Source organism: Trachemys scripta, chromosome 17 (assembly GCF_013100865.1).
Source record: "Trachemys scripta elegans isolate TJP31775 chromosome 17, CAS_Tse_1.0, whole genome shotgun sequence".
Lineage (NCBI taxonomy): Eukaryota > Metazoa > Chordata > Testudines > Emydidae > Trachemys > Trachemys scripta.
This window is the reverse complement of record NC_048314.1, coordinates 17,279,983-17,307,950: the sequence shown is the minus strand read 5'-3', so window position 1 is coordinate 17,307,950 and position 27,968 is coordinate 17,279,983. Positions and strand designations below refer to the sequence as shown.

Here is a 27,968-nt window from a genome sequence, read left to right as displayed (position 1 = left end):
GCTGAAGCGTTAAGCTGCTGACTTTCACTAACTGCTCTAATCTACATCTTCATCGGTGGAGGCTGAGGCACTGTGAGCAGACCAGACCCTGCTAGCAAGGTGACATTAGATCACAGTCATTCGTTTCAAACCGGCAAAGTGTCTCACTACTAGTTGGGAGAGACCGGAAAAAACTTTTAAGAGAATCATAATATTTGACAGCTATAAAATGCCTTTCACTTGAGCATCTCCACATGCTTTACAAATATTAACTGAGCAGCCCTGTGAAGTAGACAGGTATTGTTATTCCAATTAAACAGAAGGGGAAACTGAGGCGGAGAAGTTAAATGACTTGCCCAAGGTCAAACGGTGAATCAGTGGCAGAGCAGGGAGTCCTGACTCTAATTGATCCACTGATTCCCTGGCTGGGGTGTCCCTTGTTTCCATTTATCTGGGCTTTCTGACCCAGTACACTGCTCGGAAACTGACACGATCTTCTGTAAAGCCTTCATTAAATTCAATTTCAGCCTGGCTCCCCGTCGATTCCCAGAAGAACAGCTGTTTCCCACGAAACACTGTTGTCTTCATGGCATTCACATCGCGTATCTGAACAAAGAAAGGAATGAATCACAATCACATAGCAGTCTGCCTCTTTCAAGCAAGAGCATTGTTTGTGCTATGCCAGGACGCCTCAGAGAAGCGCATCACATTACACTGGTGTAACTGAGATCAGAATTGGCTCTATATGATTTCCAATGTGCTTTGAAGCTCGAACGTAGAAGCAAACTTCTCAGGGCCTGTGAGGGGAAAAGCGTGAGCTAGAGGTGCCCCGCCCCAGGCTGATGTCTCACCGAGATGTAATTGGAGTGTGTTTGGTTGTTTTCAGTCCCCAGGTCCATGTAGAGGGCATGGATGGCTATGCGATACCGTGGAGCCACGTTGATAAAGGTCCGACATGCCACTTGTCGTTTTGGGTCCGGCAACTGTCCAGGATTCACTATTTCACCCCAGGGACCAAACAGCTGCACATCACAGTCTGGGATGGGGAAGCGGGGTAGGAGAGAAAGCAATTTGGAACACTGTTTGGTACGTCCATACAAAAGAAAGCACGCCCAGAAAGTTCCCTGGTGCTCTCTAGAAGGGGATCTCAAAGCACATGCAATCTTGCAGGGACTCAGCTACAATATAGAAGGGCAGCCAATGGAGACGACTGTACCCAACATTCAATATTCTGCCTTCAGCTGAGAGGCCTCCCTGGTGAAGGAGCAACATCTCTGGGCCCTTTGGTCTCCATGGGCAGCCATGAACTGCACAGTGAAACTCAGTGGGCCTTGCTTTCCCTGCCCCGGCCCTAAAGCCACAGTGAAGAGTTCAGCAAAGTACCTTGATAATATTTTTTTGCAGCTGCTTTGCTGTTGTACTGAAGAACAACACCATTCCCTGGCAGCAGGAGGCGCTGTCTCACCATCAATGTGTTGGTCTTGGAGTTTACGGATGACACCGTCAGCTTCTTACAGCCTGTCCGCCACATCGTCCGTCCAGAAAACAGCACGATCTCCCCTGAAATAAAATGAAATAGTGATAAAGGACCCTTTTACCGCAAAGTACTTTACAGAGAACGTCTCAAAGGTTAACATCCGTGAAAAAGCAAAAACAACCAGCGTCGAGGCAATGATCGCAGGAAGGGTGGTCAATGAAAACGCTTCCCTTAAGCAGAGTCTCACTTTCTGCGGCATAAAAGGTGATAACTTTGAAGACACAGCCAAGGACAGACGTGAATGGATAGCAACTGTCAATCAAAGATGTAAACCCTTTGAGGACGACAGATGCAAAAAACGGACTGGAAAAAGGGCCAAGCGTCATGCCAAGTCCTCAGCAAGAGCCTGCACATTCCCATGTGACATCTGTTTGCAATCTTGCGCCTCATATACACCTCCATGAGAACACACACGCTGTCGTGACGGCACAGTCGGATACAACAGACAGGCGTATACTTTACAGCTCTAAGAAATTGCTTTAGAGACTAAGGTAATGATCACTTCACCCATCAATGAAATGCAGCACCTCTGGCATGGAACACAGCAGCTGTTTAACAGCACACAACAGCGCTACGTAACAGTTCAAGCAAAGAAGTGGAGAAGAATCAGGTATCTAAATGAAACCACAAGGATATTTTAAGGAGCAAGATTATAATTGGGCACACTGGAATCTGGCAAGGAGGCTGTCGCTAATACCTTGCTAAAAAGGTGCCGTGAACTCTTTAATGACCACCAGTGGCCAGGACCTTGATTTCATGTCTCATCTCAAAAGATGGAGTCACCATCACCAAGGGCTGTGCTCCATCATGGCCCTGCGGTCATTTCTACATTAACACTAATACACAACGCACTTTATTAAGATAGTTAAAAACATTTAAGTAGCACCACAAGTTATCCAGGGCTTTACAAATATAAATATGACGTTGTCTCTGCCCTGAACATTTGTGTAACGCAAGATAAACAAGAACAAAGATATCAATTCAGGATGGGAGGATTCTTGATCAGGAGAAGAAAACTTAAAAACAGAAGCAGATGTTTAGTGGGTAAATGACTCGTTGCCAAACCTAGTAATTCACTGTCTAAGACACTGCTTGTAAAGTATGTAAGACTGTTCTACATAAGAGCTATTGGGTTGGACTTAAACATTTCTATATATCTGTGTGCTTTATTCTGAAAAACTTTTATAGTATTTCCCAGTAGGTAGTTATCTGGAATGACAGAATATTTGATGTGTTCTGGTTCCAGGCAGTAAATGAACTGCACTTGGGAGCATAAGACCCATGATTCAATGAGAAGCCCCTGGTGGAACTTACACTTCTATCCTGAGAAGCTCAGAATACACATCCGTCCTTCGTTTTTAAGGCTGAAAGGGGCTGTTATGATCATCTGGTCTGACTTCCTGTGTCAGACAGGCCATGGAATTCCAACCCACATTTCTTACATCTAGCCCTTAGCTGGTCAATGTCAGCCATGAAAGTGATTTGATTTACTTTATTAGCCTGCACAGACCCCATCATTGCAGCATCTGGGCCCATCACACTTGAAAAGCATCACTTTATAACAGACCAAAATGGGAAGTAATTTTCACCCCCACTCTACCCCACCATGCACATACCTATCACCAGTCAAGGAAGAAATCAGAAAAAATTGGGAAAGAAAAGGCAATGGCTTAATTTAGTCCCACCTGGTAAAGACTTGACCGAAAAGATAAACCTTGCGTAGTGTTTCAGGGGCTAACGCACTTGGGCTGGTCCATAGCTGGAGACCCTCTACTGAGAACACCCTGGTGCCTGTCCCCAACAATGGACGTGCAGGACTCCCAGCAAACGTGTACATAGAAGTATCAAGGAGGAGGCAGACGCAGGGTTCTGGAAGTCCCCTGCCAGGAATGAGCTCTGCTGGCTCTGAAACGTACCTGCACTGCAGTTTAGGGAGCTCTCCAGCACCTGGACTGTTACCACTTCCCCCAAGGGGCGTCCGATGGAAACCGTGCAGTCACTGACCTGCAGGCCGGTCATGTTGATGACCCCAGTGGAGTTGAGGAAGAGCCTCCCACAGACACCTGCGCAATAAAACCAAAAGCACAGACACCGCGGATGAGTACGTGCAGCAGGAGGAACGTACACCCACTGACACCACTCCCTATACATCGTGGCATGTGCACCGTACTGTCTGCAAGCTCCCTGGAGCAGAGACTGCAATCACTGCTCCTGAACACGTGCCAACAGTGTGCTTGACCTCTGTACAAGACACACAGCCCTGAGGTGCTTGCAGTTCAAAGAATGCAGGAGGCCCTGGGAAGAGAGCTGTTGCTCCTAACTCCCTTCTGATGGGTGGCCCATGACGCCTGGAAGGCGTGACCCACAGCAAGACTTTCAGTGAATCCGCTCCGACTTTTCAGTCTGCAGCAAACCCGAATCAAGGTGCGTACCGGGGGCTTCTGGCTTGTGCTATGAATGTTCCATGCAGCTCCTAGCGAGATGCTCTTCACAGCAAAGCAGAACAGGTGAACTCTGAGCAGAACTTGCCCGTCACTAGCCATACCAATGTGCTGTACCCGCTTGGGGCTTTCACCCTCCTGAGCTGAGAGGGAGCTGCCCTGGATCTGAGCTTGCTGTGGGCCGGAACTAGGCTCTGCAATGAATTTCATTTGATTTTCAATGATCATGAGCCTGGAATCTGAAGTCTTGACCCAGACAAATTTCCTACTGCAGTGCTCCCTGCCAGAGTACTGCCTAAGTGCGGGAGGATCTCAGACTCCTGGCTGGAGTACTGGCTAAGGACATCACCCAATGTAATCACCACCTAACTGTACACTTCATCAGTGTCCTCCTCCCCCGCTGAAAGCTCCTCGGGGCGTTTGGGTGAAGGAGCCAGCACCCTGGTTGGAAGACGATCCAGGGCTTTGTATTCCAGCCTCTCGGGATAAATGGTGGCTGCTGTCGTTATCGGGTTCGTAGCTGAAGTTGGTATCTGGCGTTCTGTTCCCGAGGACCCATCCACCGCAGGCTGCTCAGGACAGGGGCTGGCAGAGCAGCCACGCACCGTGATAGGCTTGGGGGAGCGCATGCAGAAGACGGGGTTCACGTGCTCGTGGGTTTTCGGATTGAGGCAGAAATCCTGCCGCATCTGAATGCCGTTCCCACACGACGCTGAGCACTGCAGCGGAAGAAACCCAGAGGCCGTTATAAATCCACAGTCAGGGTTCTATGCAGGGGGAAGGAGGTTCAATGGCTAAAGTGCACATCAGGGAGTAGGGAGACCTGGGTTATAGTCTCAGCTGTTCCACTGATATTGGCCAATGCATTTAACCTTTACGTCCTTGAGTTTCCCCAGCTGTGAAATGGAGATTAAAGTGCTGAGCCACCTTACCGAAGGACCCTGAGACCCACAGATGTATCAATACTCGTGCACAATAGTGATTAGGTGGGTGTCTGACAGGGGAAGGGTTTGACCAAAGTTCAGAAAAGATTTGCATGGAGCACATTGCCCCAAAACATGCAACGGCAATTTTTAAACAGCAGCCAAAGACCAGAAGTCTAGCAACGTGGGGGCTGCACAGATACCCTGCTCAGGGAGGGAGAGAGGAAGGCAAGATGGATGACATCCCTAGGAACAGTTTGGTATTTTGATGGATGCTAACACCATGCAGTGTGCGAGAGAGGAGTTATTTCTCCTATAATGGTAGTCCTGGCATTTGCTATGAAGCCAGAGCACTGCACAGCTCCTGCACTTAGCGCTGCGTTAGAAGGATAGCAGGTACCTCTGTCCATTCGCTGAAACCCCACTCATAGGAGCACATTCTGATGAAACAGGGGATGCTGGGGAGGGGTTTCTCGGCCTCCGGACAAGAACTCTCTTCCAGCTCGGTCTCTAGGCCTTGGTGGAGCTGCACGCAGGTAATCAATTGTGTGGCTAAGCCGAGCCCACAAGAAGAGGAACACGAACCAGTCGCTGCTACTTTCCATCTGATCCAAGGGGAAGGAGAAAATTCAGTGAGGACTGATTCCCCTCCTCCCACCAGCCCCTGCTAAAAAGCACACCCTGAGACTTCCTCATCTTCCCACTTTCCCAGTCATCCATAGACTCCCTTCCTCAGCCACATGCACACTGCAGCCTGGGATCATCCCAACTGACTGTGGCTCCAATCCACATCTGGAACAGAGCCCGGCCCTGTGGCAAGGTTAGAATATCTGGGGATGATGTGGAAGTGGGTCCTCTGAAAGCTGTAGAGCAGCATCTTCGGGTTTTGCCGAAACCCCATGAGCTCAATATTTGCATGGGTGTTCACAGTACCTGCATCCCAAGCCCTTTCCCCACTCCCCTCAGGGAGACATGTACAGGCTGAAATGAGTCAAGACCTGGTCTTCTCGTGATATTTCCACCCCCCTGGAACTGACCTATCCTGAACAGACCAACTCTTGTGTTATTTCAGCCCAGTAAACAGCCTCCTGCAGCATCAAAAACAAAGACAGATACTAGAAGCCACACACCCTCCTCGCCAGCCTGTGCTGAACATGCTCCCACTACCACCCTGCTGTGCATCTCCGGCCTGAAGTTACGGGGTCAGAAGTGACTGGGCAGTGAGCACCCTTCCTCTAGAGCACAAAAGCACTTTGTCTCCAGCTTCTAGAGAGTGACAATCCAGAGGTCCCCTCTGTGACCTGGCTCCCCGACCACACTGGGTTGAGTCCATGGCACTTTTAAAGACACACACTCTCCCCAGGCACACGCGGTCTTGGTGAGTGTGATTACAATGACCTTGGAGGGCACGGCTCCAGATTACACAGCTCCTGCTCCCCTGGGCGAGGCAAACCATGACAGTGTGCATCTGCTACAATCTCTTCCACCTTGTCCCCGATCTCCCTCGCACAGTACAGGACCCTGCGCAGCACACCTCCTCCGCAGCTAGCACTGCACGAGTCCATTTTGTAATGCCACCTGGGAACAACGCAGCCATCAATGAGCGACTCCAACCCTCAGCGAGCCATCCCCCAGCCATCAGTGAACTAAGGTGGATTTGGGGTCCAACCTCCAGAGAACTAGATCCAAAGATTTTCTTAATGGGCTTATTTGGGAGATTTGCCTGCAGAGGCTGTCAGCCCTATTTAAGGCTACAGCTGATTGTCCTTTAGTTCACATGGTAGATGCCTGGGGTACTGGAATGTCTAAGCACAATTTAGGTGGTAACTGTGGTGTCCACTTTTACAACCCCAGATTTGTTACAACGGGGCTCCTCCCCACTCCAAGGTAGTGAAGTATCAGGGGTATTGGGCTAAGGTTTCCCATGGCACATAAGCATGCAAGGGCTTCACTCAGTTATACCCAGGCCCTAAAGCGACTAGCAGTTACCTTGCTGGGCATGGATCAGTGCCGCACTCCTTGGTGCTGTCTGGCCTGGGCATCCTACCACATTTGGAATGAGGAAGAGGACGGGTTGTATTTCCTTCTTGTCTTACACAGCGAAGAGAGAGTGGTATTCTTCCTCCTCCACAGCTCACTGGGCATGCAGCCAGCTCCTTCACCTCCCAACTGGGGGGGGACACAAGAATGGAGAGAACATCTGTACCAGGACCCACACAACACTTCCCCTGCGGGAAACAGTCGGTCCCATCCCTGGAGGCTGACAGTGAAAAGAGACCTGTCTCGTACCTTGGAGGGCACAGCATGGGATTGCAGCTTTCCAGCCTGCTCGCTGGCTTTGGCACTTGATTACAATGTTTCTCTTGGGTTTCTTCTTTGGTCTCGAAAGCCACACACACATAACGAAGCTGGGCCACACCTAGACGGGAAGGGGAGACAGTCTGATAGCATGGCATGGATGCGAGTGTTGAAACAAGATCATTTCTGATAGCAGCAGCCTCACACTGGAGCTCAGTGCTGTTTACAGATCAAGCAAGCTCTGCCCAAGCTCCCGGCACCTTCTATTAGTACCAGCCTACTCTGGATTCAAACCAGGAACGTTACAGGGGAAGGCTCTGCATCCTCGCTCCAAGCCCCAAGCCATGCACCCCTAACTCTTCCAGACTCTGTGTACTTGTGACCACAGCCACACGCACACCCCACTCCTCAGTGGTGAAAGGTTAATTGCACGAATGCACGAGGCAGCCGAGCTCATCCCCAGAACAAAGAATGTTTCTGTGCAGCGTCACAAGCATCTCACCTCCGCCACAGGTCACGGTGCATTCGCCAACGAGAGGGCTCCAGACATGCACCGAGTGATTTTCCTTCTGGATACTCCCAAATGGCACCAGCTCTTCCCGTGAGGGCGAATTGTCCTGCTTCCAACAGAGCAGCAAAAAACAAGTGACTGGCAGCTGCTGCTCGCCCAGGGCCTGAGTCAAGCCCATTGGAACCAAGGGAGCCTTTTCATTGGTGTCAGAGAGCTCTGGACCATGCTCACAGCACCTGTGATCTCTCTCACAGACACTTCCCCAGGCTTCTGCTGGAGCAGGGGCAGTTTCCAAACTGGTATGCAAGGCTGGACCCCCAGGACTCCCCCTCAGTGATGCAAGCTGTGCATCTAAGCCCCCACAAGAATCTCTCTCTGTGACTGAAGAGAGACAGATTTGAGCATTTTCCTTTTAACTATTTTAGTGGGACACTGGCCTGTAGATTTTAGTGCTGGCGAAAGGTGCTCGACAGCCCTGGAGGCCAAACCCCGCGTTTATCCCACACAGTGGTAGCAGCACAGCACACTCAAGAGACGTTTCCCTCACAGGGCCCCACCAATAAGGCTGAGCCGTGTGGAGAGAGAGCCCCTCCAGACTTCATGGCCAGTAAGTCTCTGGCCCCTTGGCTGAGACTGCCTACATGGGCACCTCTTGGTTCCCACTGTGGGGGTGGGTCTCTGACATGGACACACATTGTCTCCAGATCGCTGACCTACCTTAGATAGTCATCACTTTCAGTCACGCCTCACCCAGGTTGGCTTAGAACCAGTGACCTGCAGGGGACAGTCTCTACACCCCATTAACAATCCCCAGAGCCAATCAACTCCCCCCTTCCAGTTTCATTCTGCAGTCTGTTTGTGAATGCCAGGCTCCCTCTGACAGACGGCCCCACGGGTTCTTTACTGGAGGTGATTTCATGAGGGGATGGCTCTCTGTGATAGATGCGAAAGCATTTCCGCCTCTGCTTTGCTTGGAGCAATATGGCTGCATGGGAAGGAAAGCAGGTGGGATGATGCCCAAGGGGGTTTAGCCGGCCCCTCCCAGAATTAAATCACCCCCACCAAAGCCTGATGAACCCGGCAACATTATCTATGGTGAGCAAGGCTCCTGCAGCGACTACATGGGACTCTGGACTAATGAGCTATCCTCTGTGCGTAACACCCTCTCAACCTCCAGCAAGAAAATGGTCCTTCCCAGCCTGGGATCCTCCACGGGCCAGTGTGTGAGGTTCCCCATTAGCCAGGCCAGCGTACTCACTGTGTTCCAGCCTAGAGGACAGATGTTAACCACACATGGCACAAAAGCGAGAGGTTTTTCTTCCGCCGGGCACAGGCTGTCGTCTACTGTGGTCTCCAGTCCATCAAGAATCTGGACACAGGTCACGTTCTGCTGGGTGACTCCAACCCCACAGATGGCAGAGCATTTGCCCAGCTCAGATTCCTTCCATCTACATGGGAAATAATAGCACCACTCAAGGATCTCAAAGCACTTTATAAACATGAATCAGCTGATCCTCACGACTCCCATTTCACATATGGGGAAACCGAGTCACAGAGGGGTGACATGATATGTTCAAGAGGTCGCACAGCAAGTAGTGGCTGAGCTGATTAAAGAACCCAGGCGTTCTGGCTCCCAGTCCCCTACTCCAGCCTAGACAACACTTAGACCTTCTCCCAATTAAGAGCCGTGCCACTGGGGAGAACACTTGGTCTCTGTGATTGGAAAGGAAGGGCAAACATCCCCTCATGGCTGAGTCCCCACACTCCCAGCCTGAGGAGCTGTTGCCCCCGCAGGAGTCACTGTGAAGGGCATAGGAACAGAAATGGTTACATGGCCCGGGCAGGAACAAGGAGCCCACAGGAATGAAGAACACAATAACCCACCCTGACCACGGGACTGTCACACAAAACAAGGGGAGAAAGAGTCAATGATTTATTCCCCCCCACACACACACATTCAGGGGGCCTCTGAATTACCTTATGGGACACGGCTCAGTGCTGCATGCCTTGGTGGAGGCAGGTTTGGGCACATCCGTGCATTTGGAATTGGGAAGAGTCAGGATCAAGCCCCCTTCTTTCTTCATACAGCGAACCAGCCGCTCCATCGCTCCACCCCCACATGTGGCACTGCAGGGGCCGAAGTCCCCCGCCACCCAGCTGTGAAAGGACAAGAGCCAGCTATGCCCATCTCTAGTGATAAGAGACTTTAGCTTAGTGGTGGAAAAGGCCATTCAGGAATACTCACCCTTGTGGGCATGGTGCCATGACACAGGGCTCCTGCCTGGAAGGGGGCTGTGGAGTTTCCAAGCACTGCCGATCATCTGTTATTTCATTCCTGGTCTGGTCAAAGCAGGAGTGATCAACCAATAGCACCCCTGGGAATGAAAGTTCAGTAAAATATTAGAACCGCCATTGCTGAGGTCCCCAGCTGAAAAGGGGAAAGGAAATTCTAGGCTGACTTACAGGCTGGTCTTTGCTCTTACAGAAAGAAACTGTGAGTTCCCTTTGTCCAATGAGACAGAAGTGAATCCCCAAATGTGTCAGAGAAAGAACAAATATGGGAATTCAGCCCTTATATAAACTGTTAAAACTCTATTTCTTGAAAGATTTTCAAGGAACTTTTTCGCGATCAAGAGGAAGGTTCTAAAAGATAAGCTGTTGAACTGTTAGCCCAGTTCCAAAACAGAAATAAAAAAAGTTTTGTGCATAAAAATTCATCCGGCTCTAGATCAGACATTAGGTAATAATTTGGTTTCAGTATTAAGACACTTCACTAGCTCTAAATCATAGACTTGATGGACTTTGACCAAATTCTTTAGCTGGGGTTTATAACCAAATGCACAGCCACCTTCTTAGAATCCTCTTTGGTGTTTATAAGGATTGGTTATATTGAGTATTCCTGAATGGCCTTTTCCACCACTAATTCCAATCCATTGTTGAATCTAGCTTGTTGATTTGCTCATGATTTGAGAGCTGTATTGCTTTATTCTTAGTTTAATTTAATATTAGTAATAACAGCTTAGATCTGGCCACTTTTTAAAATTTCAGTTTGTTTAATAAGTTTTAATAAAATGTATGAAACCGATACCGAGCGTATTTCTTTCAATAAGCAAAGTGAGTCCAGAAAGTTTGAGGACTTAGGTGGATAGCCGCCAGTCAACCTCCAAGCCTGAGCAGCTTCCCCCAATTAACCATTGGTTCTCACATCTGCCTCACCTTCCCCACAGCTCACCGAGCAGGTCCTGAACTGAGGAATCCACACATGTGTCTGTTTCTCCTTTGGTATAAAGTAGCTGAAGGTGATGTCTGGGTTGGTGACATCTCCATATTCTTTCCCATACTTCCTATAAACCTGGGAAGGAGAAGAGTGTAGAAATCTAGAGCTTAACCCAGGTCAGTATGGTGTTGCGTATCCAGATCAAGTCAGAGGAATGTGTCTGAGCACATGGATAGCAAAGATGGAACCTGGGTGCAAGATCTGGATGTGGATTCCAAACACTCCAGTAGCTGGGGTTTCTTTTCATACCCACCTCTAATAAACACCTGGTTGTACCAATGCCAATGGAATTTCTGTCAGCCAATCAGCATGCTGGAGAGTTTATTAGTACTCCCTAATAAAAGTTTTTAAACTCAGCATTCTAAAAATGGTTCAGAGTTAGGACATAAGGCCTTAAAAGAACTTTTCAACCAATCAGGTACCACTAATAGAATCGCGGCAGTGCTGGTTTCTGATTGGCCACAAGTACAGTCTCTGGTCCAATTGTGACACTTCCTTTCTATATGGTACAGGCAATCAACTCTTGCTGCCCTACTCAGAAGTCCCTTACACACAAAATAGCATCATCTGTATTAAATTCCTTCCCGCCTCTTTGACTGTTCCCTGTTTAATTCCAGAATTTATAAATTAACTGAAACATAGTGTCTGCAGCCTCTTGGTTATCCTGATTATCACTTCTCATTATACTCTCTAATTAACGTAGTGCTCGTGAAAGGTGCTGGGTGAAAAGCCCTGGAGTGTGACAATCTCTGTGTGTTACAGCACAGGCAGGGACAATGCAATCTTTTCTCCCACTGCTGCTCCCCACCAGCACTCGCCCCCAACTCAGAGGGTCTGTCTCTGATGGCAGTAGAGTCTCTCTGGCCAGTTCAGCCCTTTTGCCTCTGCTGAGACAGGCAAGTAGAGCAAGCTGTAGTGGGGGGACTTACGCTGTGAACACCCATCCACTGGGCACTGAATAGACACTATGAAGCCAATGTTCTTTGTAAACATTTCAAGTTAACACTGGCTCTATGTATCACTTCCAATCATTCAAACTCAGATTAAGTCTGCCATAAAAACCAAAACCCAAATCTGAATTCACGTCCTGATAGGGACATCCCTCTTCTGGGTGGCTTTGCCTCAGCATGTGTGTGTCAGCTACTGGAGCATGAACCTCGGTAATGAACGATGGGAACTGCTTAATTAGAGAAACAGCCTTGTAATTCCACCAGGTTTGTTCCTGGGAAGAGAACCAACCTCTTGCATCACAAGGGAGATTTGCTGCCAGGATTCCACTGTTTTCTCCTTTCTTCCCCCATCCAGTCTTCACCTAAGTCTACAGAAAACGCACAGAGAACATGTGCTCAACCATTTCCAAGGATAAGGAAACCATCACCTGCATGGAGCTCAATTTCTGCTGCTGTGGGGGAATCAGCAAAGCCTCAACCACCATCAGACTCTGCCTTGTAGGTCTTAGCCCTGAGCCACGCAGCCCCAAGCCAGTTCTGGCTATCCCCCTTCCAGCCCTACCGAGCTACCTGTATCTCAATGTCCTCTTGGGTTGGCCCATCGACATGGACTTCCTCCAGGCTTGGCAGGTTGTCCTCGGTGAGAAACACCCTGTATTTGATCTGGTTGTCCTCTATTACCGACGGATAGGTGGTGTTCAAGGAGATTCTCTCCCTCCCGGCCACCACATACCGACCTTGGACCTTCACAGCTAGAGAAGCATCAATAATAGTCAGGGCAGAGGTTATTGTGTGTTCACAGAATCAACTAGAGACAATGGCTTCCTTCTATGCATCCACTAGTGACCTCTCCAATCTATTTTAAATCTCCCAAGCAATGGAGCTTCCCCCACTTCTCTACAGAGAGTACCCTACAAGTGATGAGACTGCACTTCCAGGACCCTTCCCCCAGTCTGCCCTTTCTCTAGACTGCCTGCGTGTTTGGGGGCACAGGAATCAAACCAGCCTGGTAGCCTTCCCATTATACTCACCCAAATGTGTGAAGAGGGGTTTGCGATTGGCAACGTAGACGAGGGTGGTCTTGTGAGGCAGGGCTAGAAACGTAACATACTCTGGGAAACGAACACAGAGAAGACGCGGTCACATTCACTTTTGCATCTTCTGTAAGGAGTGGGGGGATTTGTAATTACAGTCCTTGCCCTCACAGTGCACCTTCCGAGGATCTCAAAGCACTTTACAGACAGTAATTAACCCTCTAAACTCCCCTGCACGGAAGGTATTATATCGCTATACTACGGAAGGACAGGCGGAGGCACAGAGAACTAAATTCCCCCCGGTGTCACTTCACTGACTTCAGAGTCACCCCTGGGACAAATAGAGCCAGGAGAGCTTAACTGAATCAGTGGCAGACTTGGGAAGATGGCCTCAGCGTCCTCCGCTCTAGCTGCCAAAGCCCTCCGCTCACTTTCAATTTTTAAAACTACCCTCCAGAGAAGTCTACGTGAGGGTGGCGGCAGGGGCTAGCTCAGGCAGATCAACATTTTACTGCTCAGGCAACCCCCCTGTTTTACAGAACTCGGCTAGGCTGAGCTCGTCCCCGCAGGCCAGAGTTCAGGATCCCTGCCCATGGCAACAAGGGAAGCCACACTGCAAATGGCTCAGCGGGGAATCTCAGGCTGCATGAGCATTAATCTCATCAGTCTCCATCTCTGACAGCCTCCACCAGCATATTCCACACCAAACCGAAACAAGCAAAACCACATCCAAGAAGTGGCATGGGCACAGAACAGAGCTCGGCATCTGCTTTGGGGGCATCCGGCAACTGAGATAGACCCTGATGTGGAGAGCGGGGCTGTGGCTTGCAGACCTTTGGCTTTTCCTTCTGCGTAAGAGCCGCTCACTCTGGTGCACGTGGCGTTGTCTCCCCCGCACACCCTGCAGGAGTCCAGCACCATCCCAGAGTTCATCCTGCCGTCACAGCCGAACACCTGAGCAAAGGGTAGAGCCACCAGATCGGCTTAAAATGGCATTTCCTGTGTTACATTCTTTAAGCTACCTTTCTCTTTGTAACCCCAGTGAGCACGGATACACATGGGCAGAGGAAGAAAGCGCAGATGGTGGTTACACCGTGGCTTTTAGAGTCAGGATTCTTAAATTCTATTCCTCATTTTGCCAGTGACCCCATTGTATGACTCTAGGCAAACCTCTGCTGCAGGAGAGTTAGTTCTGTCCAGGTCTGCCCACTTACCTTAACAACATATATAGCTATGCAAGCTGAATTGATAACAAGGTTATTTCAGTCGCATGCATCAAGGTATAAACTGATTGCTGCACTGGTCAGGAAGGAATTACACACACATGTACAGTACTGTATAATCAACAGGGTGGACTGGCTGGGGAGGGTTGGTATTGGATGCACAAGCGGGATGCCCAATTAGTTAGTCCAAAAGTCCAAACAGCCACAACAAATCCTGATCTTATAGAAGAGCTCGCCTCAAAAGTTTGGGTCGCAGTTTGCTTGTTCCTCAAGGAGGTGGCTCCTTTGAGACCATGTCTGAAGCTTGGCCCAGATCCACCATCCACTTGCGGGGAGGAAAATCCTTACCCTGCAGCTGCCCATCACGCACAGATCGAAAGCCGCTTCAGCTCTGCCGTTGCTCTGCTCACACCTGGTTCCATCGGTGAAACTGACCCCACGGCTCACCATGAAATTCTTCTTCTCTGCCTTGCACATGTGTTTGCACAGGGTATCCCCTGGGGTGACAGACACGGGGAGAAAGGCAGAGTTACTCAAGCAAAAAGGCACAAGAGAGTCAATTGCACTATGGGAAGAAGGCAAAAGGAATTGTCAGGAAAGGCTGTAACCACCAGTAAAGCTGCCATTTGATTTGCCATTAAGATCAGGACTCTAGGCTGCACTGGGGGTTCTCTATCCCAAAGGAACCACTGTCTCTCTCTCTCCCTCTTTACCTTTGGCATAAGCAGCAGCCGACGTCCACTTATAAAAAGACGGGACTTCTGGAATGAGATACAGCGGCTTTACATTTGTCGCGGCACACTGGTCAGCCATAAACTCCAACTGGGAGGTCAAACAGGCCTATGGAAGAGGAAGATTATTTAATGCAAGGAAAGTGAAATGGAATATAATAAGAGCAGAATCCAAGGACCCACTTCACCCACTACCTAAGTGCAGCCACCTCTGGGGTGAAAAGCAGCAGCTGACAAATAGAAAAATAGCAAATGAAGAAGACTATCCCATTGAAGTGAAGTTGCAGGAGAATTTGGGGAGGAGGAGATGGTCTAGGAATGGGAGATAGATGGTTTGCAGATGATGTTATCTTTCCTACTTGTGAACAATACAAGCATGGCCCCTGTTGAGCACAGTCCCGCACTGAAAGGACTCGGGGTATGTACATTGCAGCTAGAGGGGTAATCTTCAGCTCGGGTGGACAGACTCACACCAGATTTGATTGAGCTATCGCGCTAAAAGCTGCAGTGTTGCCATGGCGACACAGGCACTGGGACAGGCTGCCCGCCCAAGTACAATCCCGTCCAAGACCCTAGGTCAGTACTCAAGTGGCTAGCGCATGCTGTCACCCGCACCATCATAGCCACTTGCATACTAGCTCAACCAAAGCCAGCGGCTGTCCATCTACCTGGGCTGGGAATTACCCCTCCCTCGGAGTGCCTGGCCGGCTCTCTGAGGGGTCCCAGATAAGATGCTTTATTAAAGATTGATGGGGCTGGTCAGTTGTTAGTGAGTAATTGGCCTCAGCGGCAGTGGAACAAATACCTGTCTTGTCACACAGATGGAGACTGCATGCCCAATGCTTGGTTTCCTTCCCAGGGAAATCAATTGTTTCAACTCTCAAAGCTGTGGCCCTGGATGGTACAGTTCTTAAAGGGTTCAAAGTGGCATATAAACTGACAGTGCATTGCTTGGCCATGCGGGTGATGCCTGCGGAGCTAGAGAAGGCAGCCTACCTGCGTATTGCACATCTCAGCCTGGAGGTCTGCTCCCTTGCACTCCTGACCCCCGAAAGCAGGCCTGAAAACAACAGACATGTGGGTCCGCAGGCAGCCAGGCGGGAGGCTGGAAGAGCTGCCCCACAGTGAGGAAACAGAGGATCCTGATCAAATACACAGGATCTGGGACTGCCCTGCAGCAGCAAGATCTGGCTCGTGGACAGCCACACCGAGACGGCTAATGAAACGACAGCTACACGGGTCAGTGATGCAGCCAATCAATGGAGCGACGGGGGGCATGGATCAGCGTTCATGTCGCACTCCCAGGCCGGGGAAGCTAATGACCCAACCAGCAGACCAAATTCAGTGATGAATCCTGGTCATGTGCCACCCGAGGCGCGTTGCGCATATGCTAAGAAGAAGAATGGAGCGACACAGGCATCAAGGCACTGAAAAGACTCATCCGGACAATGACACGCCTGGGCAGGGGAAAGGCAACGAGACCTGAGACTGACACACACGGTCAGTAGAGACACAAGGAACTTGTTAAACTGGCAAAAGCTGTGTAGAGCGCAGGCCGCCAGCCCACGTTTCAATGAACTCGAACACGTGAAACAAGCGGAAGCACGGCCACTTTGGGCCTGCAAACAGCCGGAGGGCCCTGCGAGCACCTCCAATGGCACTGCCGGGAAAGAGGAAAGTCTTTACCTGGGGTTGTTACAGAGTCGTCTTCTCGTTACAACTCCTCCTCCGCAGCTGCGGGAGCAAGCGGTGAGGGGGCTCCAGCTGGACCACTGCCCATGCACCACTGCCACAGGGTTCAGCTCTTCCAGAGAGCTACAGCGTCCCTTGGAGCACCACTGCAACCCAGAACACCACCGAGATCAGCAACGGCAGTGCCACAACTAATACTGCAGGGAGCTGGTGGGGGGAGGCTCTGCCCCTTCGGCTGGGAGAAATGCAACTGGAAGTGTCCAGTATCTTGTGCCTTAGTCACTCCCCTGCCTGGGAGGGGAGGGAAATTGGACCCCAAATCGCGAGGGGAGGAGCTGAGTGAGGCATCTTCTCCTGCAGCTCTACCTCCCGGGGGGGACAACAGTGAAAACATCCTATGCCAATAGCATATTTGATAACGGGCTCTTCAGTCCAGCAGACAGAGGGATAACCCAGTCCAACGGCTGGAAGGTGACACCAGACAAATTCAGACGGGAAAAAAGGTGCAAATTTTTAACAATGAGGTTAATTAACCCTTGGAGCAATTTACCAAAGGTGGTGGTGGATTCTCCATCACTCTTCAGACTTAGCTCTCTACATAGGAAAGCTCATTCATCCCATTGTACCAGCCATCCACTATGCCCTGTAGCCACCCACTCCGCCACCCAACCATCCAATGTGTCCTACAGTCATCCACTGCACCGCCCTGCCCCCCCATGTGCCCGGCAGCCACCCACTCCCACCTCCAATCTTCACAGCGCCTGGAGACCCTTTACCTTATTGATCCCACACTCGGTCCCATCCAGAAGGGGAACAAGAAGGCGTGTACAGCTGGTCTGGTCAGCCCGATGGGTGTGGCAAGAGAGAACTCTGCACATGTCCTGGGAGCGCAGGGAAGCCAGGCTGTTCATTGCGTGCCCGAGGCTGTTGTGCCAGTCACTCAACCTGAGCTCCCGCCCCATCTCACCAACGTAGGATCCCCACGCCTCCCAGCCAGAACACTGCAGACCACGGTAGATGGCTTCCCTAGGCCGGGCCATGGCTCTGTGTGTGCTCGGCACTCACAGGATACCGGGGAGCAGCAGGAAGACAAGCATGCCTTACCCACACCCACCCAGCCGCTTCCAGCACCCGCTCTCTCCCTCCAAATCCCAAGGGCCTAGGCAATTTCCTGAGCGTCTCCATTTCGAGTGGAAAGAGGTGAGGCCCATGCTGCATGTGGCAGGCATTGTAGGCGCTTCCAGGTACTGGCACTGCCAATCATTATGGCACAGGACGAGGGCTGGTCGCTGCGGCGGAGGTTTGCAGCCGGATTAGTGTTTCCTTGTTAACGAGATGCATTAACATTGCTGCGCATGGCCTGCAAACAGCAGGGAGCCACACAGTCTTGTACAAGGGAGGGGCCAAAGGGGATCCAGAGAGCAAAGAGATGGAGTAGAACAAGAGAGGGAAGAGGGAGAGCTCCTCACCACACGGCGTCTCTCTCCCTGTGTGTTTGTACAGCACCTAGCGCAGCATGGCCCTGACCAGGTCAGGCTCTGTGGGCACTATTGCAATGCAAATGTTAAATCAGAATGAAGAGGAGACTTGAGTGGAGGAGAGAGAGGAGGGGCAGAAAAGGGGGCAAGTGATCCAAATTCTTTTTAAGCCTCTCTCTGCCGAGAGCCCCACAGATGAACATTGCCCCCCCCTCAATGCCAGCCCACCGCCCGGCTGCGCCACCACGCCCGTCCCAGCTGCAGTACTTTGGGGGTGGCCATTACCAGCCAGAAGCCCGAGGGGATGGAAAGTATTGTACCTACAATGTCATTCCGGGCAAAGGTGCACGCCGTGGCTGCGCTCCCGAAGGCTATTTTACACTGCTCGTCTGCGCCGTAATATAAGCCAGGCTTCCACCCGGGGATGCTGCCCTCCAGGTCCGGCAGGTCGTTCAAGCAGCTTGCTTGGCCTGTCCTGGGAAAGCCACAAGAGACATCACTTTCCCGCACACGGCCAGCAAGGACACGCACGTACGCTAACACAGGCGCAAGGCCTTCAGTCTGGGAGCTCATTATTGGTGTCCCGGGAAACGTGAGCATTGTGCTAGGCTCAGAGAGGTCTGCTCTCTTCACCACTTGTTCATTCCGAAAATCAACCAGCCCCCCGAGGAGTTACAGCGCCTCATTCTCCGAGAGTCCCCCACCTCGTTCCTTGCCTTTCTCCTCCCCCCAGCGCAGACATGCCGAGGAGCATGGAGAACAGCTGGTTCCTTCTACCTGAGAAAGGCAAGGAACTGCTCTCTGCTGCAGTCCGACCAGACCAGGTCCACACTGTTGCGGTTGCCTTCGGAGCCCATGACGTTGCCACTCCCACTGCACCGGTTTCCTTCGCCATCGTGATGGAGTCCAAAACTGCCACAAGAGATAAAGGGGCGGGAGGCATTATCGATAATCTCCAGCTGATCTCCTGGTGTTATATTGCAGGAACGGAGCGCAGTTTCAACCCCCGCTGGGAGGCACCACTCCTGCGTTCTATTCCGGGAGCGCGTGAGTGATCTTGGCTAAGTCACTTCCCTTCTCTGTGCCTTAGTGTCTCCCTTTGTAAAAGGGGGTCAATAGTATTTCCCTGCTACGTGGCAGTGGCGTAAGGCGTAATTCACCGTTCACAAAGTGCTCTCAGACCCTCAGCCCAATGTGGAGAGATGCAACGGGAGGGAAGTGCAAAGTGTTAATTAATATTGAAGTTTCCACTGCGTTTTGTTCTAATTCCATCTCCCTCCCTTTCTCCCTAGCGCGCTGCGCTTTCTCCTGAAGAACGCTAGTGCTTACTGGGTATTACTGACATTACATTAGTGCCTCTACGCCCGTCAGGATCAGGGCCCCCTTGTGCTTGGCACTGTCCATACACCTAGGAAAAGATGGTCTCTGTGCTGAAGAGTTTACACAGGCTAAGAGGGACGAAGGATTGGGGAAAGGCGATGAAGAGGCACCATTGTACCTGAGGCTGATGGAAATGTTTGGCTGTGAATGACATGGCTCAAGCAAAATAATGGGCCAAATTCTCCACTGGCGTAAATGAGCACAGGCCGGCTGAGGTCACCAGAGCTGCACAAATTCACACCAGACAAGAATTTGGAGCAGGGATTATAAATCTCAGCCTCTGTTCTGTTGTGTTTTTCTACGTCGCCAGTCTTCCCCTCGTTATCCTCGACCCGCCCATAGGTAACTCGCTGCACGGAGTTCTCGTCACCACGCCCCGCCATGCCACCGGGAGTCCCCACCATTCTCTGGACCAAGACCCCACCACATCGATTAGCAAAGGTGACCTGTGCCCTCTGAGGGGCTGGAATCCAGCTGGTGGCACACGGAGCCGAGCACGGAGGACGTCCATGCAGAAGAGGATCGGCTCTGTGCACAGTGCTGAATACCTCCTGAGTGCCCTCAGCTCCCAGTGAAGATGATGGGAGTTAAGGGAGCTCAAAACCTTGCAGGATTGGGCCCCTCATTCCCATTCCTTCTCTCCAGAGTTGGATTTCAAGCAACCTGAGCAAGGCTGTCCTTAGGCATACGCAGCATACCTGGCTGCGGAGGGCACCCGAAAATTTTGCGCCAGTGCGGCGCATTCTGCATGAAGGAGAGGGCACCGGGGTCTCTGCAGGGAACTGTGACTCTCCGCCACCGTGAGGAGGGCTGGGCGGCTTGGTATCCTTTGCTGCCTCGTCCTCCCACCCCGGGCTGTGAGCCCGGGCTGCCACAGTGTCTGGTGCATACGAAGCTTGGTGTGTGTCAGCAATGGGGGGGGGTCTTCTGGGGGTCCACAGGTGGGGGTGATGGCTGTGCCCCAAGTTGGGCATAGTGGCACCAGTTTAATAATACTGTGTAGGGCTCCATAAATCCTAAGGATGGACCTGAACCTGAGGGAACCCCAGCACCGCCCGAGGTGACTTGCTCGCTCCCTGAACTCAGCTTGCAAACAGGGGCCGATTTTCTCTGAGTGAAAGGGCTGACACTTCGTGACTCTCTGGGTCTTGCCCTCTGACCTGTGCCCGATCTCATGGGCTATGGTGACTCCCAAGTCGAAGCCAGTGTCCTCGGTGATAACGCAGCTCCAGGAGGAGGAGCAGGCTCCCCCGAGCTGGGTGACTCCACGCAGCTGCTTGTTTCCATCAGGTAACTCCAGGTCAAACCTCAGAGAAGGGTGAGACAGGTGGGGGGGAAACGGGAGAGCAGATCCATTAGGATTAAAAACCCAAGCCGTGAACATTGTCCATTGAAAATGTCTTTAGCCTCTCCCAGCTCAATCTCACCCGGTATTTACCACCCCTTTTCACTTTGATACGTCCATCTCCCTGGGGCTGAGATGCTCAGTGAAGGTTTCACTGAGGCCTTGGCTACACTGGCGCTGTACAGCGCTGCAACTTGCTGTGCTCAGGGGTGTGAAAACGCCCCCCTCCCCCGAGCGCAGTGAGTGCAGTGCTGTAAAGCGCCAGTGTAATCAGCGCCTGCAGCGCTGCACACTCGCTCGCAGCACTGCAAGCTACTCCCCTCGGAGAGGTGGAGTACATACAGCACTGCGAGAGACTACACTTGTACTTCACAGCGCTGCCGCCAAGTGTAGCCAAGGCCTTAGGATCTAGAACCTGCTCAGGAACCACCCTACCCGGCGCGTGTTGATTAGATATAACCCTGTCTGCAGGAGACAGATACAAGAATCCCCTCTGTGCAGAGAAGAGCAACTAAACAAGGACATTACATTCAATGGGAGTTTGTCAGGTGTCATTAGCTACGGTCAATTGAGAATAATGTGAGCCTGGGAGCCAAGCAAATGTGTGAATCAGAGGAAATCTCTGTAGCTGGGGAATTTCTCTATAACAACCACTGGGTTTCTACCTCTTCTAGACTTTTCTGCCCTCACATGAGCCTCCCGTGATCATACAAACATTGCTGGGGTCGCAGGCTTACGCTGGAATTGTGCTGAGTCCGCCACAGCCGGGCTGGGACATTCCCGTTAACACTGAAACTGAGGAAGTGGAATTGTTCAGCATTCAGCCCCATCTGTGCTCTGGGAGCTGGTGGGTGCAGACATGCAGAATACCTGCCCCTTCCAGACCAGGGGAACAACTGGCATGAGGGCTTTCTACACCACAGCAAGCCACCCGCAAGGAGAATTGTAAGGCCCCTCTCCAAAGGCTGCACATTTTCCTCCCATCCCAGCTGAGCACGTCCAGCAGTTCGCCTGACTCTGCCAGCCTGACCTTACGTCTCTAATCTCCCCTCAGTCAGGGGAGTTCTGTTACCTGGTCACATACAGGACAAGGTCGGCGTGCAGGGGATCTGAGTCACTCTGGGGATTGACCTTCTTGCTCCACTCACAGACACTGACCAGCGAGGAGGTGATGTTCGTGGTGATGTTCATACCCACCTAAAGAGAAGGCACATCTTCATATGCCTCCCCTTTAGTGGCCCTGTCACAGGCTGGCTAGCCCTCTGAGGGGAGCTGGGCTCAGCCTCGCCTGTGACAGACCCTTCTAGGGGTTGTGAACAACCCCCCATGTTCTACCTCTGGTTCTGTCAGGACCATCATTCTCATCAGGTGAACCCTGAGCTGAGCTCCCAGAGAGGCATCTCGCAGCAGCTCGGCACCCTGTAAAAAGGAAAACCAGGAGCCAGAAGGAGATTCATAATGATGTGACTCCTGCCTGTGCCTTACACATACCGAGGATCTTCCACCGTCCCAGCCGGATGCACTGCCAAGGTGACACACCGGGTCATTAGAATGGGCAGTTATAAAATCTGCAACTCACCGGGAAAAGAAACAGGCAGATGCATAAAATGCACCTGTTACAAACAGAACCAGGATTCCTCTGAGAAATAAACTCAGTGGAAGCCACCAAGTCTGTCCACTAGATGTAACTAACAGGATTAAAAGCCTCCTGGAGAGAGAGAACCAGGGATTTCACAGGGTGTGGAAATGAATGTCAAGACCCCTCCGAGTCCCCCAGCCCCTGCCATCCTCATGAACACACAGTGATACGTTCCTGCCTGGAGCAAGGTGGGCAGCGCTGAAGAAATGAATAATAGAATGTTAAAAGCCATACAGTGAAATGATAGATCAACTCAAATACAGCCCAATCCAACACCCACTGAAATCAATGGGCGTTGAAGGATAAACTCCTAATGCTGGAGCCAGCACCCAAACAGCTACTAAGGAAATGAAGGGACACATTTTCCAATTGGGGCTTTCAAGCTGCACTCCCCGCGTTTGTGAATGCCCTCCTTTATGCTTGCAGCTTCCTGGATGAGGGTACAATGGCCCAGGCAAAGCAGGTGGCTTCTTTGCACCCCAGTCCAGTATTCTGTACGTCCCCAGGGGAGGGGCGCTCCCACTCACTTCTGTGGAGGCCCTTCCAGAACATTTGGCTAGGGGCTTAGCCAGACGCCCCCCCCCAGAGGTCCCTTCCAACACAAGCCACCATAGGCTCAGGAAATGTGGCACTGAAACCAAACAGAAAGCCACTCACGATGTTCAGGTTGGTAAGGATGTACCTCTCGGTGTCCTCTTTGTGGAACTGATAAACATCAGGGCCCACTACCACCAGCAGCTCCAGGTGCATGACTCTCCCCTCTGCCCTTTTCCAGAGACGAGGAGATTTTCTTTCTACAACGTGAGGGAATACAAGGGAGATTAGGATGGAAGAAGGCATGGAAGCCCCATAGGTCCATCCCAGTCTATTGAACACTTATGAGCAATACATTGCTTCCTCCAGACACTTAGCTAATTCCCATCTGCCCTGATTTCTAGTAGCTGCTGCTGCCTCCCTTGGTAATTTATCATGCACAAGATATCCCCCCTACATACCCTGAGTCCTGACTCATCCTCAGCTGAAGTTCATATCTCTCTGCTCTTGTGTTTGGCAGTAACTGGTGAGTGACAAGGCCATGCCTATCCGACCAAGATAAATCCTGAGTCCTTACTGAGGCTATATGTTGTTTTAGCAATGGTGAAAGCAGATGGGAGAGTGACAGACTGCAGCTCGGCCTCTTCTCCAAGGCACAGACAGTGCTCCTGGACTACACAGGTCTCAATGAGAGCACCATTTACACGTTGTGATGGCAATAAGTCCTGCCCTCATCGTCATTCAGGCAACCCCACTGACTGCAGGCAAAAAGAGAGGGCAGAATTGGGCCAGGGGTTCCTCTCTTGGCCCCAAGACATCCAATACCTCCTATCGTCCTTGTCCCTCTCCCTGCCGCTCTGAAGATGATGTGGGGTCTGGGGGGGCTGGGGTCTTCCAGCACATTCAGGTGTTTGCTTCTCACAGGCCTGATGTGAATCTTTTCCTCGTTCACGATGATAGCCCCTTGCTAAAGAAAGCAAAATCCCACCCCTATGTTATTCCAGAGGCATTCACCACCAAGAGAAAGTCACAGGCCACCTCTCCTCCCGCTCTCCCCTTTACCGCCAAGATTTCCCAAATGGGTGCTGCACCCAGGCAAGACTGAACATGTTTAGCACATCAGGATGCAAAACCAAAGGCTTCCTGTTTGTTTGTGATCAGTAGGATCCTACTAGGATCTAGGAGGGAGTGTGGTCTAGTGGTTAGAGCAAGGGACTGGGTTTTAGGCTTCTTATATTCAGTTCCTGACTCCACCACGAACTTGCTGTGTAACACTGGGTGAGTCATTATCCTCGCAGCTTTCTCGTCTATAAAACGGGGTTACTATTACCTTCCTCAGGGCAGTGTGACGCTTGGTTCATTAATGTTATAAAGCACTTTCAGGTCCTCATAGGAAAGGATACTAAATCAACGCTAAGTATGATTATTGCCGTGGAGTACCTCACACATCATCGGGATCTCCCGTTAGCAGAAGGATTTGGATGAACACCAAACTGCCAGGTTACCAAAAGCTCTGAAAAATTAAGCAACTGGAGGCTCAGTGAGGCAGCATTGGGGTGACCAAAAATAAGGGTTTCAAGACCTTCCTCCCTTTGAGCAGGTGTGGGGGGAGCGGCTTATTTCTTTCTTTGCCTGTTTCTACATTTTCTCATGGCAGAATTGTGATCCCATATACTGTACTGAACTGCAAACCCTTCAGAGCAATGACACTGACTTTTCTGGACTCTCTGAAATGCCTTCACAGTGCTATCTAACTAGGAGAGATGGTCCCGAGCCACAGTACCAGATCAGAAACCCTTCAAACTCTGGAGGAAATTTGGATTTGAATTTCTCCACTCAACCTCACTTCTGTAAAACTGATCTGAACCCCCTGAGACCTTGAAGGAAGTTTGGACCCAGCTCCAAACTTTTGGGCTTTGGACCCAACACCGTCAGTTAGTCACCAATAAATCAAAAGTAAATCCCCTTATGTTTTCGAGAGGGCAGGGCATTTTCTTCCATTCCAAGCTCAGGGTGAAACTCATCTCTAGGCAGAGGGGCCAGCACCAGGCCAATGCACCACATAAGTTCCACTTCCACCCCAAGCATTCTTCACAACACCTTCAAGGTCAAAGTGGAACTTTTATGGAGTGCGTAGTCCTCACACTGGTTCTCTGCACAGGAATGAATTTCGCTCTAACCCCTTATTTCTGATCTGACACTTTGCTTTCTAGGCACCTGGGTCTTCACGCTGAGACAACTGGCCAAGTGCACATGGCAAAACATCGTTGGTCATTAGGGGTTGTAAATGCAGCCGATGTTTTGATTTCAAAGTCTATGCTGCATACTCACCAGCTGCCCTTCGCAGTAAGTGACTCTACATTCAGCCCCTGGAGGGTGCAGTAGTTGTCCACCGGCAACGCAGGTGCCTGGGAATTGCTTTAGTAAACTAACGGAGGAGTTCACCTTTCGATCGCTCACGAAGGAAGAGGAAAGAAAGACGTGGTCCTCTAGGAATTCAAAGGCGTAGAGTTCTCCCCAGGCCCTAAGGGAGCAGCGTTGAACTTGACAAGATTTTGGTTCAACTTGGTCCTCTTCACAGGGACACGCTGGCTGAGCAATAACAAATTCCGGTACTGGAAGAAATACCAGAAATTACTAGGATTAGAGACATGCTTAACAGTAATAATAACATGCGTGGGAAAATAAATACAATTATCTGCTTCCGTGAAAAACAATACTCTCCAAAGAGCCTTTTCTCTTTAATTATGTCAAGAACCCTGATCCTCTGTGTTGTTATCAACCCCGAAACTGATGATATATCACCTTGCAGCTAAAGCACTGAACTGGTGATCAGGAGGTCCAGGTTCTCCTATTAGCACTGAAACTGACTTGCTGTGTGAACGTGGTCAAGACTTGTAACCTCTCTGTGGCCCCATTTCCCCACTTGTATATGGGGATAACAATTTACTTGACAAAGAGGTAAGATATTTTGAGTTCATCAGATGTAAAGCATGACAGAAGTGAAAATTATTATTGCTAGGTACTGTACAAACATGTAAGTACACAATGTCCCTGCCCTGAGAATCTCGCCTACATCTAAACAGTATCTTAATCCTGAATTATTATTGTCGGAGAAAAACACAGTTCTCACTCTTTTGTTTGGGTACAGATCCGTAGCAGCTGCCGGTGCTTCTGTGGGCATTGCCATCCTGGATGAGCCCCCAAATTGTCAGAGAAATAAAGCATCTGACTTGCTGTATCCAAACAAAAAGTGAGAACTGTGTTTTTCTCCGACATTATCAATCTAAAAGTATTATTATATTTTCTTGAAATGTTTACAAAAAACACTTACATAAAATCATCATTATAGTCTATACTCTTGTACCCAGCAGATCTGGATCTGTTCCAGGGTTATTTAGAATCTTTCCTTCTATGAATTGTGCACTAAAACAATAACAATATGCAGAAGGGGAAGTGAAACAGAAAAGTGCTAAAAGAATTACTGGATCGGATTTCCAAATAACAGACCCAATTCTGCAAACATTTACACACTTGAACCAAACTACTAAAGTCAATCACAAGCATAAGTGTTTGCAGGTCAGCTCAGGGCTAATGTCAATAAAAGTGTGTGCTTACTGATATCAACTATACAGTATCAGAAAGAAATTTACAAACATGACACATTACAAAATTCAGAAGGAAGAAGACTTGCATACCATCCAGGACTGCACTGGTGCCAAAATAAGAGAAAACGTCTTCTGCATCCAACGCCTTGAGAAATTTCTGCAAAAAGAAAAACAGCAGCTTTACGTTTTCAAAGCAAAAACAAATGGAAATAAAACTTTATTCAGCACCACCCACCCTGTGCAGAACGTCAGCAATTTAACTATTATTCATTTTCATTTTGACGTCTTTAGTACAGAATGATCACCCAGAGGAGATGGTTGTACTTTCTTGATTAGCGGGGCTTGATACATTTTGGTTTTAACGCACATTGTCCTATTTCTATAGAGAGGGGGAAAAAGCATTCTTGCAATCTGGAGGTCAGACTTACCTCTTGGAAAGCTGCTAGCCAGCAGAATCCCAGAGGGATCACCGCAAAAGCTAGGAAAATTGAATGGATGGTCATGTTGAAGGAACTGCTACTGACCCACAACAGCAAAGGCTGGCCTGGGGTGATTAAAATGTTTAGCCCAAGGCATCACATGGAGCGGAAGTGAAGAATACATAGTTTAAACAAATAAAAGAGTTGATCCACTGCAGAGAGGGGCAGCTGAGGGGGAAATCAGTTGCTGCAGGAGTTTTTACAAGAACAGCTGTGGAGAGAAAGCTTTTGCGCAATATTTGCAATTTTGTTACAGCCAAAGGGCACTGCAAGAATAGAAACTTTGGGCCAGTTTTAACAGCCAAGTAAACAACAAGTAAAAAAGCAATTTGCAGGGGAGGAGAAACAGATCTAGAGTGTCAAAGAAACAAGATGATTTCCCAGCTCCTGAGGGAACAATCTGGCAGTGCCTATCCAGGCAAAACTCCCACTCACTCCAGTTCTATGGGGAGAATGACACATAACTTCACTGAGACACAAGAGTGAGCTGTATTCAATCTCAGAGGCCAGGTTCAAGCCATGTCTACACTGGCATACAGCCACCATAATTTGTGTGTAGCTGGGGCCAGTGTACACTTGGCTGCTTGCATCGATGCAAAGCGTGGTGCACCACAGGTAGGAATCCCAGGGTGCCGTGCACCACCATCCAATAGAATGCCTTTTGAGACATTTTTGCAATGTTTTGTGATTTAGGAATGACTTGCCTAGGTCTCTTTGGGAGCTAGGGGTCCAGTTCCCAGCACGCAACTTTCTCCAGCCAATAATACTATCCATAGCCTATAATTTTCATGCTGTTTTTTAAAAACCCCACAAACCCATGTGTTGCTTTGCAGTCTCTGCCATCTCTGCCAGAAGCATGGAGTCTGCAAAGCTCTGCACTATTGTCATGAATGTTGCAAATACAGGATG

General features: G+C 50.2%; 1 protein-coding gene across 5 annotated transcripts; it reads right to left on the bottom strand.

Moving 5' to 3' along the window:
• Positions 1-264: 264 nt before the first annotated feature.
• Positions 265-27,254, bottom strand: ADAMTS13 (ADAM metallopeptidase with thrombospondin type 1 motif 13). Of its 5 annotated transcripts, none has more exons than XM_034793924.1 (32): positions 27,009-27,249; positions 26,671-26,737; positions 25,304-25,587; positions 23,798-23,939; positions 23,096-23,232; positions 22,135-22,218; positions 21,872-21,996; positions 20,615-20,761; positions 18,852-18,986; positions 18,399-18,549; positions 17,373-17,477; positions 16,591-16,742; positions 15,901-15,964; positions 14,887-15,013; positions 14,522-14,670; positions 13,784-13,904; positions 12,948-13,028; positions 12,487-12,668; positions 10,906-11,041; positions 9,935-10,064; positions 9,667-9,846; positions 8,948-9,137; positions 7,681-7,798; positions 7,170-7,299; positions 6,870-7,049; positions 6,279-6,458; positions 5,281-5,485; positions 4,328-4,676; positions 3,433-3,579; positions 1,363-1,539; positions 831-1,015; positions 265-585 (listed from the first exon to the last, which is right to left on the bottom strand). In XM_034793924.1, exons 1-32 carry the CDS (start codon positions 27,081-27,083, stop codon positions 427-429), a joined length of 4,794 nt encoding a protein of 1,597 aa, XP_034649815.1. In that variant the 5' UTR covers positions 27,084-27,249; the 3' UTR covers positions 265-426. The 5 variants fall into 5 exon arrangements, 4 of the variants coding, with proteins under 4 accessions (XP_034649815.1, XP_034649816.1, XP_034649817.1 ...); XM_034793925.1 differs by having other exon boundaries at positions 7,681-7,795; XM_034793926.1 differs by lacking the exons at positions 25,304-25,587; positions 26,671-26,737; positions 27,009-27,249 and adding an exon at positions 24,413-24,459.
• Between the last annotated feature and the right edge of the window lie 714 nt (positions 27,255-27,968).

Coding starts and splice junctions, on each gene's coding strand:
- ADAMTS13 (XM_034793924.1), bottom strand. CDS start 27,083: ATGACCATCCATTCAATTTTCCTAGCTTTTGCGGTGATCCCTCTGGGA. Junction 20,762..21,871: donor CTTGTCCTGTATGTGACCAG/GTAACAGAACTC, acceptor CCCTTCTCTGAG/GTTTGACCTGGAGTTACCTG. Junction 9,847..9,934: donor ATGGCACCATGCCCACAAGG/GTGAGTATTCCT, acceptor GTCCTTTCACAG/CTGGGTGGCGGGGGACTTCG.